We start from the raw sequence: 11,253 nt of genomic DNA on the forward strand, positions 1-11,253 counted from the left end.
AAAAAAAAAAAAAAAAAAAAAAAAAAAAAAAAAAAAAAAAAAAAAAAAAGCCAATTTCATTAGAAAGCTATTTATTTTGTGAAAGAATTTTGAAAAAGAAGTATCCAAGAAGGAACGTGGATGACGCAATAATTAATAAATGAAGAAAATGGAACACATAACATGTAACTACATAAAAAAAAAAATAATAATAAATTATTAAATAATTACACTTTATTAAACACAAACAACTGGCGCACCCATCAAGGAACTTGCACCCACGTGTCCCGCTTATGACTTATAGCCCAATGTATTATTACAATTAAAAAAGGTATTAATAAATAAAATATGTGATTTAGATAAATAATTCACGCATGGAGTCACTGTTAATGGTAAGATGTAGAATAAGACAGATACGGACATATAAAGTGAAAAGGTAAGGGAAGGTTGCATAGGATACCAAAAGTGAATGGGGCATTGGGGGAAAGGCATGTTGAAAGAGGAAATCAGGGGGGCATTTTGGTTTCTTATGCGCTCCAACAGTCATGGAGATGGGCTCGTGAACCCACCGCCCCGCTCAACCACTCTCCCCTCAGCCTTGAGTTGTGGCCTAATTGTGAATGCAGCAGGGCTCTATTTGAATAATAATACAAGCCTGTTTCTTAATTGGAAAGAAAGTAGAGGAACAATACTACAATGGCTACAATAAATGAAAGAACAAAAAAGATCGTATGATAGCCAAGTAGAGAATATCTTTACATCATAAAAATTTACCCTATATTTACACAAACGTAAACGTGGCTCAGTCAGCCACCAACTCAGTAAATGCAATAAAGATCGAGCAGAGCAGCAGCTATATATATCTCCTCCCAACGCCTTATTTTCATGGTGAGGCTGAGATATATAAATAAGAATACAGTAAAAGGTAAATGCAAAATACCCGCTTTCACTATGCTCCCCAAACTTTGCATTTTCAGCTTCTTTCCAGTGCCTCCGTTAAAAGTTACTACTGTACAAACACAAAACACATAATAAACATAACTTATCTCATTATACAATAGTTACAACACTGGGAATTGCTAACGGCTTTGGCTTACCATATTTACTTCAAACTCAACTTCATGGTTTGGTTTGGTGTAATCATGAGTTCTCAAGTAGCTTGTGGAACTTCTGCACCCTCCTACTACTTGAATCCCCACTAGAAGACGACTTCGACTGGTTGTCGCATGAGCTATTTCCATGCAGACGTTTCCTTTTGCTATTTCTACGAAATAAAAAGTCTTCTGTATCTAAAACGTACGAAACCTATAACACAATGAGACCAAACTGATCAAGCCAAAATGCAAATGTATGGTCCATGGATAAGGAAACTTCAAAGCAACCATTACCTTCGATGAATTGCAAGCAATTTTACACTCCAGACCATTTACAATTTTAAGCTCTTCCAAAGCATGGCATGCGGCAGAATTCTCATCGCCACAGGCATATTTACGTTTGTTTCTGTAAGAACCATGGGATTTGATGACAAGGCAAACTAACTAAGCAAAATTGAATTGCTATGCTTCAACAATCTTAATCAATACCTCTTCAAGAAGATCCCTGACTTCACCTTTTTCTCAGGGAGAACTGAGAAGAAATCATTATGCAGATAAGAGGAAAAAATGGGGTCCATCGTAACAGCAGTTACTTCAGGCTTATCGTAGCCATAGTCCATAAGCTGAATAGAAAGATGAGTTGGTGTGGATGACTGCATAATAGATTTAACAATCAGTTTAAACAATTTAATACCAAGTTCAAGTTTGGCTACCATAATAATGCAAATAATAAGGAAAATTCACTAAAAAGCATACTCGTTCTATGCGATAGATATTCTCATCATGAAGAAGTACGCGAGCATTTTCATGATAAACTGCATCAATAAATCCTCCCGTTTTTCTTGATTTTTCGTACGCATATAGTTGGAGAAGTTTGTTATCCATTTCATCTGAGGCAACTGCTTGAAGCTGATATATCGCATGCATGGATTGATCAGTATGTCGAACAAGAAAGCGTAAAGGTAAATCGAAAAAATATAACATAAGCTACAGAGAAGAAAGCTATGAGTATGTCACCTGTTTAACAAGTTTATAAATTAGTTTGTCTAATGTGAATAGAACATATGACTGGGTTCCGATAGTGGCTCGGCAATCATCCTCAAACTTTGTGTTATCAGAGGAACCGTCCAGTAGACTATAAAGTGCATTCATGAACCTAGCCCATAAAAAAAGGTATCTTAATTAATATTGCATTGACCATTATATAGCAAATGGGAAGAAGGCCAAGGGCATGGAAAGTACAAGACCTGGCATATAGATCCGTGGGAGTTGTATCACTTGAGGCCCTCCATTTCCTCTCTGAGGATGAAGAGTTGATCTTTGCGGATTGTATTCTCTCATACAGTGTCTGAGAATGTGAAATAAATAAAATATTAATTTCATTAAAAAAAAAATCATGAAAATAGGGGAAAAGATTCTTTCATGGAACTATCTTTATAAGTTTAATGAACCTTACCTGGTGGAGCCTAAAAAGCACATAAAAAGAGTCGTTTCCATAAAATACATGAGACTCCCTTCCTTCTTCATGCAACATGGGAGGAACATGCTTGGCAAGAGGCTTTACAGTCAATAGAAAGCGTTCAGAGAAGGGTATAGATGTTCCATCTCCTTCCACGTCGTGAGCATCGGCCATCCCTTCTGCCTCACCTTCACTCTCAGCCTTATTATCATCATGTTCTCCATCCTCATGATCTTCACGAGAACAATCCTCCCCATCACCAGAATCACTTGCAGAAACATCACCATTTTCAGAGGCATTTTCACTCTCCTCTGACGACCTTTGAGCACTTTCCTCCCCTTCATCATCAGCATCAGCATCATTTTCCCCACCAGCCTCTCTGTAGCATAATTCTTCTTCACCTCGGGTGCTTGGATATTGCCTGCCAGCAACACCTTCCTTTTCTGGCAGAGCTTTCAATTCTCCGTCATAATTGGCAAAATTATCTTCTTCAAAATCTCCGTTTGGAGATAATTCACCCTCTTCCCTTTCAATTTTTAAGTGTCTAACAGACTCATCAGCATATCTGTGGCCTTTTATGCCATTTGCGACTGTGCTATTCACAGTTAGAATTTGTCTTGTAGGGCCCCCAATCTGCAAGAGGTTCAGATCCATTAGAAGACAATATCGCCATTATTCAATTTAAACTCATCATGCATAAACTACAACAAGTAATCTACACTAGACTCATGCAATGAGCAGTGGCCGAACTATAAATTGGTGGAAGATTTACTTTTATTGAATATTTGTTGTTCTCTTGAAAATCAATATCAGTTTCCATTGGAAAAATGGCAAGATGTAAAAGGTGGCAAGGTGCAAAAGGTGCCAAAAATCAGACTACAAGCCACCTCCACTTCACTGTTCAGTTAAAATCAGGTTGACAATTTCAAAATTTGCATACCAATGCAGATAGTAAAAATTAAGATCAATAGAAAACACACAATACTAAACAAAAAGTTTGGAAGGCTCCTACCCCTAAAGGTATATATTTTTTGTAGACCAGATGTATAGAAGCCTAAATACAGCTGATAAGCTGCGGAGGTGGTTTCCTTCTTCGTTTCTCTCTTCATGTTGTTGTCTCTGCTTTAAAGGGGAAGCAACCATTGATCACTTGTTGCTTCATTGCCCTTTTGTATGCAAGGGTTGGTCATTTATTTTAGAAGAGTTCGGTCTCTCCATTTGCCAGCCCAAAAAGGCTGATGACTAGCTGCTCAATGGCCTTGAAGAAGGACCATTTCAGTGGAAAAGCAAAGATTCTTTGGGGTGTCCAGTTAAAGCCACTTTAAAGTCAACGTGGAAGGAGCAAAATCTTAGAACCTTTGAAGGCTGAAGAAGTTTGGATAATTCTTTTGTTTTTAGTATACAACACTTGGCTTCTTGGTGGAGTTCCAGTCACAAAGATTTATGTTGTACTAATAGCCTTCCCTTGATTATTATAAACTGGAAGGCATATTTGTGAGTTCGTTCTTTTGCTTGGGGAGGAGTTCTCTCTATCCCTCACCCTTAAGTTGTCATATCAAACGAACTTTATCGAGCACCATAAGTTGTTTAGATGATGTATTAATTTCAACAATGAAGGAACTGCAATACCTCTAAGGAAGGTAACTCAATTCCACTCTCAACGGCACTATTTCCAAGTCGTGAAGGAGTAGTGCTCAATCCTTGAACAAACAAACAAAAGTGTCAGTCAGAATTTAAAATAATGTAGGAAAGAAAAAAGATCAAACAGTAGAAAGGAGAAGGTGGAAATACAATTGTGATAACAAGTTTAGCAACCTGATGTGTTTTCTATGTTAGTTTTCCCATTGCTTTGCTCTGCTGCAGTTGCAAGGGATACATTTGAATTGACAAAGCATTCGGTAGAATTGTCTTGTTTACTTACTCCAGACAATTCATCAGTTACGGGTGCATTATCCTGAATTTTAGTGTGTTGGGAACTACTGCAGAAAGGATCACCCTTCCGTACAATACGATCTGCATCATGGAAACTATCTTCTTTGACCCCATTGTCCCCATTCAAGGGCCAAGTCCTGCAAGAACTTGATTGTTCAGGTGGAATACTTTCATCTCCATTTCTAGACGAATTCAATGGCTTCGGGTGCATCATAGTGGCACCCCCACCAGGACTGCCATCACTCTCTACTACATTAATAGTAGCACTCTTGGTAGGATGGATCTTTGCCTTAATAACATCTTCGGTGTCCTCAGCACCATGAGGTCGAGAAGGAACACCAAGCATGGGCTCAAGGAAGGTTGTCCATACCTTCATAACCTTATCTAATTGTTCTGTCGAGCAAACTTCTCCACATGAATATTTGATTAGTTGATATAGGTCTTCATGAAGCTCTGGATCAGGATACTCAAATTCCAAATTCGGAATTATGGGTCGTCTATTTCCAGCAGCAATAGCAAGCAACACATCATCTTCCTTTCGCTTCTTCTCACTGATCTCTTTGATCTCCGCCAACAAGGCTGTAAAAATAATAATAAAAAATAAGAAAACAAATTACCAATGAGAAAGCAACATAAAAAATTGACAACTTCAAAGTGCTACTATGATCAGATAACAATCAAATAGTGAGCTACTGAATGCTATCTACGTGGCTTGACTTTAGTTCCCCAAGTGATAGGGAGACAGATAAATCATTTAAGTACCAAGTAAAATGAGGCACATCCTAACCAATCAACAATGCTGTACCATCGAAATAAAATATAAAAGCCAATATAAATTGCAGATTATATTTTTACATTCTTACAATCAAAAAAGCTAAGTTGCAGTATTCAAGAGATTAATGAGCAGCATAAAACAACAAAAAAAATAAATGCAATAACGATGTTATAAGACACCTTTAGTGCTCAAGCTTTTTGTGTCTTGCTGCTTGAAGTAGAAGCTACGATGATCAAGTGACTTATGATAGTTCTTAGCATATATTTCAGCCCAAACTTTATTGAAGTCATAACGACACCGTGCCCATTCTTCCTGTTTCTGCTTCAATCGGGTCAAAATAACTGGCAGAGCAAGAGACGCATTTTTCCTCAACACATCCATAACATCAAGCCCATGGTCACCATATAATCGTTCGATGCACCTCAGATTTAGAGCTACAGGAAGGACAGGAATGTAAACCCAGTAAGGAAAATGAAAAAGGAAAAAATGAGATTAAGAACCTTGAAATGTATAGTTAAATAAAAACTAAGCAGACAATGACCACTGACCAGTGAGGTGATCCTCAATTGTGATTGGACAGTCTGCTTTGATCACATTGTTGTTGATCCTTTCAAGTAGTTCTTCAACACGCTTAGTAGTCACATTTACAGACTCCAGCAACATGTCAAGTTCAAACCTGCCGGAATCAGTACAAAGCACAATGATATAAATCATTCCATAGTAAACAGAGTAATTAATCAGTGCAACAGTAAACCACAGTGACTTTTCCAGCTCTAAATGGATAAATAATGTAGAGAGAAGAGGACACTTGATAGAAAGGTCAAAAACATTAAGTACTATGAGGCTCAAAAGTACTGACTAGACTTGAGTAACACCTTAGAAATCAAACAACAAAGATAAAATAAACAAATTTTGTGTATCAATGGTGATATCTGACCTGTCATCTTCGCATCGGAAAAGGCTTTCTTCATACTGGTTTTTGCGCATATGTTTAAAAGAGTAATCCTCGCTTCCTGAAGTGACAGATACCCAGTGATCATTCAACACTTGATCACCAAGATCTGTTCTTTGGCTGGCCGAAGGTATAGGATACTGACAGAACAAGAACACCCAACATCAGGAAAAATAAAGTCAACAATATCCTATGAAATGCTCATTGATTCCTTATGAGAAGTGAATACATTTTTTGGCAGAAGGCGGTAACTGGGAGTGCAACGTTCACAGTTCGATAGATCGAGTTCATTTATTGGCTTCGCCAAATACTTGTCTTTGCTAGAAAACACAGACATCCGATGACCTACTATATCTTTACTTCCAAATGCAGCATTCTTTTCAAGTCTATCTCTTTCTCGATTTTCACGATCTCTATCTTTAGAAATATCCTCTTTCTCACGTTCACGATCTCTATCTCTTTCCCTATCCTCCACTTGCACTGTTCTAGGCAAATTTCCTTCATTCCATAATGACTCTGTAATGAATTTTAACAAAATTAATAAATAAGAAATACTAAGTACACGTCTCTTAAAGATACTCGACTAGTAAAAGCAGTTCGTAAAGTTTGTTGAAGCCTCTACAATCAAGATCATTGAGAGCAACAACAGATCCAGCTTTCATATAATATTAAATTATGGAAAGGAGAAAAGAAAAGGCATGCGTACTTCTACTCATGACACCAGCAAGAAATCCATCTGCAAAACAATCCTTGATCAGAGTTAATGTTAAACAGTACAAAAACCACCAAAACAAGAACAAACTCTAAACAGTTACCATTCCTCTCGCATCGAGCCAAAAATTCATTGAAACCATCCATAAGATCAGAATATCTTCCAAGTAAATCACCCATCTGACAAGTGAAAGAAAGAAAATGTAACACAAGTTTAAAGTTTTTGCCAAGTAAAAATGTTATTGGGTCAAAGCATGGTTTAGGAATCTTTTTACATGCGTTTGCTAGTTTTACAATCCCTGGGCTGAGAAGCTACACTCTATGAAACTCTCTCTTTCCAGATATCGTGCCCCCCTCAACCATATTTTTAAGAACTATTTTCCTCCTACAGTTATGAATCTTAAAAATGATCAACCTTACAGTAAAAACCATGAAAATAGACCTCCCGGAACTTGAATTTCAAGCAACAAAATAAGACCTTCAAGGGTTCATCAAGGTAGAAAATGCCAAGACAACTCACTATGAAGATATACTTTAGTTCATGAATGACCACTTGAAGATACAATCAGGGATTGTCCAATCCTCCCTCTAAAGACCAGAGGTTATGAATGAATGGATTGCCTGCCTTTCATAACTAACTAATAGATACTAATAGGAACTACAAACAGCTATCAAAACCAGATCAACTAGATGTTCTATGCTTCAGGACATAGGTCACTTCACCCAATCACCCTAAAATATATCTACCTACAATTGTTGAATTAGGTCTAATTATAGCTAAGTTTACCAAGGCATTATAGAACCCCAAGACTCCAAAGAATGTAATTTTTTTTGTTCATTATTAACTCATAAAGATAAGTGATCCAGAGAATCTTCCTTAATTTTTCCTTAAAGACTTTATGGACAGTTGCTGCTTCAGGAAGCAGCCAAAGGTCATCCAAATGAGTGCAATAAAATCTCAATTATAATAGTGGAGAAAGAGAATATTGAGTTCTTTTAGGAGCTATCCAAAGATTGGAAAGGCATACGGTCTCTCACTTAATCTGTTGCTTCTACATAGTGTACTCTAGCCAAGAAATTTTTTTATTATTTACCCAGAATTTTATATTTTTTTCATCGTTATCGGTGTCTGCAAAAAACTATTAAGACATTATATGGGAGACAGGTGTAAAATAAAGTATCCATACCAAAGATTGAAGTTCTGCTCGGGTAATTATCTCCTTGCTATAGATATGGAGACATTTCAAAAATTCCTGGTAATCTTCAGCATTTCTCAACTTCTCTTTGACTCTTTCACAGAAAGCAAACTCCTGGCTGTATATACCTGCCAATCCAGAATAAATTAACAAACAAATAAAAAAGTAGGTGGAATAAAAGGTAATGGAATGGAAGGGGGACAGAGGAAAATTGTATGGTCATCAAATTATTAAATAAGCATGTCTTGAACATATTGAATGTATGTAACCAAATTAAGAGTCTGAGATTTTGTTGAGAATGAAACTCAACAACTAGTGAAGTTATAATTAAAGCAATCAACATACTCACTCTTTGCAGAATTTTTATCATCATAAGAAGAGATGGGAAGTACGCCAAAATTTTCATCACCTTCTCCACCTGGATGCAATTGATCGGCAGTAGAGTCGTCAATCCTACGGGCTGTTTTCCTCTTGTGGGGAAACCGATGCATGCCAAAGTCCCGTCTTCCATCATGCTCATAGTCTCTGTCAACCCTATCCCGATCATGTTCTCTCCTATCTCTATCATCTCTTCTTTCCTTTTCCTTCTCACCGCGCCTACGTTGATCTTTGTCCAGTTTCATAAGAGCTCTATCATGGTCTGGTTCCGGACGGTCAACACTAAGGTCACGTTCAGCATGGGACACAATAGTTCGATCTTTCTGGAGTTATAATATGCAAACTTAAGGTTACTACAACAGTTGTCCGGAATTTTAACTTAAAGGGCATGTACTTAATATTATAAAGAGGGAGAGGTTTCGAACCCGGTCAACTTGCATTTGCCGCATAGTGGGCATGGCAGAATGCCTATCACGGAGCATTAAACTTCTTCCAGAGCAATAGTGAACAGATCCTGTGGCTGAAGAATCTGGAAGAAAATGAGTAAACTCAACAAGCAAATCTGGGTGCTCTTGGAAAAGTGCAGCAACCTGTGAAAAGTCACCAACAAAAACCATTAACAACCAATCCGCAATTTTGATTTACAAAAAAAGTAACCGAGAAAAATGTACTGTGACAGAACCAAATGCACAAAACAGACAACAATGACATAACAAACGGTAAAAGCAGCACACAAACCTCCTGGTAGACCTCAGTGATTGACTTGTTTTCCTTTCTGTACATATTTAAAATGTCTAAAAATGATTTATAAACATGATCATCGCCTTGAAATCGTGTCTGCATGTATCCATAAAGACAACTAATCAGTGTAATTCATAAAAGCAAACATATTTCATAATTGTAAAAAAATTTCAACCTTTATCTTGTTCACAAAATTGATAGCTTCTTCAAACTCAACAGGTTTCTTTTGTGTAGGTTGATCATCATCCAGTGGAAGAGTGATCTCATATCCTTTGGGCAAGAATGTATTGAAGCCCAAAATGAGGTCTCGATGGCCTTTAAACAAATCCTTTACTCTTGCAATGACTCCCGCAGTATCAATTCTACAATCAAGTAAAAAAAAAAATTAAATCAACAAATAGCTCCCTCTCACAAATGTCCTTCCCCCAAGGTGTAAACTGTGCTACTTGGAAAGAAGTCAAAAACCAGAGGGGGGAAATGGGCTAAATGAAGCGTAGACTATGAAATACCTTTGGGCCTTGAAATCTTTCATAACTTCAAGGAAGTCTTCATATTGTTGTCTCTTGTCTTGAAATATGTCCTTCACTCTCTTGAGATATACTAGGGCGTCATTAGTGGTTAATTTCTGGGCACTTCCTCCTCCAGCCATTTGGGGTTGTGTAGATCTTCATTTTCCAACACAGATTACACAAATAAGTGCTTCTATGACTGAAGTGACTCAAAATCAAAAACTCTATGGCACAGATTATCAGTACAACATGCAAAAGTTTGAGTGTAGTTGGATTCTACTTAGGACACTCCCATTTGAATACCTCAAAAGCATTGAACTTAAGAATTAACTACAAAGCAGAAAACAGGAACAGACGAAAGATGTTTTTCTTCGCGAGTTGAACAAAGAAAGAAGTTTTCTGGAACTTCTCGAAAACCCTAGTTACTCAATAAAATTTTGAAAAGAAAGGAAATCGTGAAATTTTCTTTTCATAAGAAACTAAATTTCATCCGGGATTCATAAAAAATTCAAACCATTACAAATTTTACGGACGGAAAGGTAATCCATCAGTTTGATCTCCATGTTCGTAAAAGAAACATCAGTAATTAACAACGAGGAAGTGTCATATTTAACTAGAATTAAACGAAAATAATAATAATAATACAGGAAAATACAGAAGGTCGATGAGGTTTACGCTTCTGGACGAGTGGAAATCGAAGGACGCTTGAGTTGTGAGCCCATATAAACGTCGTCTCTAGACCTCTTCATCTCCGAAAAGAATTCCTCCGCCTTCAGTAGAAAACCATGCTTCGAACTCAGATTAGAATCAAAATTCCTACACAAGAAGTTGCTCATTCAACAAGAGAAACAAGCAAAAGGCAGATCTAAATACTAAAAAAACAGTATAACTTCGAAAAGAGAAAAACAAGAGCGAAAATTCCCATCCAAACCTGTGCTCAGATCACCACCCAATATCCAGAATCCTGAGAAAAACACAAAACACAAAAAAGAAAAAAGAGTGTGTTACTTATCAAAAAAGCAAGCGCGAGACGAATCGGAAAGAAAACAGAAAAGTATGAACATTAGAGAAGGAAAAGAGATTACACATTAAAGGGTGTGAGGTGAAGATTGTGGAGTAGCGGAATTAGCAGAAAGTCGGAAGCATGAGATGATATACAGAAGGGAAAGGGATAAAATGAAGATGAAGAATGAGGAAAGTATATAGAAGGAACGGAAGGAGCCTCAATCCTCACAGAAAGAATCCACAAATCAACCCCAAAATTCAACTTCTTCTATGTTCTTCTTCTTCTTCTTCTTCTTCTTCTATATTAGGTTTTTCTTTCCTTTTCTTCGCCTCTCCGGAAACCCAACACAGGGAAGCTGAGATTGAGAATGCTTCTTCAGAGAACGAAATTGAAACCAAAATCAAGAGAGTTGTAAGAAGGAATGTGATGATATATACAAAAACACTCCCTGAACAGAACAGGAAAGTTGGGTTATGGCCACTATAAGTTTTTTTTTTTTTTTTTTTTTTTTTACCGGTAAC

At 37.1% G+C, this 11,253-nt stretch overlaps 1 protein-coding gene across 5 annotated transcripts; it reads right to left on the bottom strand.

Moving 5' to 3' along the window:
* Window positions 1-621: 621 nt before the first annotated feature.
* On the bottom strand, window positions 622-11,181 carry LOC111499717 (paired amphipathic helix protein Sin3-like 4). 5 transcript variants are annotated; one of them, XM_023151711.1, is made up of 25 exons: window positions 10,814-11,181; window positions 10,658-10,690; window positions 10,402-10,496; window positions 9,727-9,882; window positions 9,393-9,579; window positions 9,215-9,313; window positions 8,902-9,066; window positions 8,448-8,799; window positions 8,090-8,226; window positions 7,007-7,082; window positions 6,898-6,927; window positions 6,421-6,707; window positions 6,177-6,331; window positions 5,788-5,915; window positions 5,419-5,673; window positions 4,348-5,043; window positions 4,162-4,232; window positions 2,530-3,165; window positions 2,321-2,421; window positions 2,091-2,229; window positions 1,830-1,982; window positions 1,563-1,726; window positions 1,368-1,479; window positions 1,077-1,284; window positions 622-988 (listed from the first exon to the last, which is right to left on the bottom strand). In XM_023151711.1, the coding sequence occupies exons 3-24, from the start codon at window positions 10,473-10,475 to the stop codon at window positions 1,120-1,122; spliced, it is 4,338 nt and encodes a 1,445-aa protein (XP_023007479.1). In that variant the 5' UTR covers window positions 10,476-10,496; window positions 10,658-10,690; window positions 10,814-11,181; the 3' UTR covers window positions 622-988; window positions 1,077-1,119. The 5 variants fall into 5 exon arrangements, with proteins under 5 accessions (XP_023007479.1, XP_023007396.1, XP_023007317.1 ...); XM_023151628.1 differs by having other exon boundaries at window positions 10,402-10,542; window positions 10,814-11,180; XM_023151549.1 differs by lacking the exons at window positions 10,658-10,690; window positions 10,814-11,181 and having other exon boundaries at window positions 8,508-8,799; window positions 10,402-10,651.
* Window positions 11,182-11,253: the final 72 nt, after the last annotated feature.

This window comes from Cucurbita maxima, unplaced genomic scaffold, assembly GCF_002738345.1.
Source record: "Cucurbita maxima cultivar Rimu unplaced genomic scaffold, Cmax_1.0 Cma_Scf00001, whole genome shotgun sequence".
NCBI lineage: Eukaryota > Viridiplantae > Streptophyta > Magnoliopsida > Cucurbitales > Cucurbitaceae > Cucurbita > Cucurbita maxima.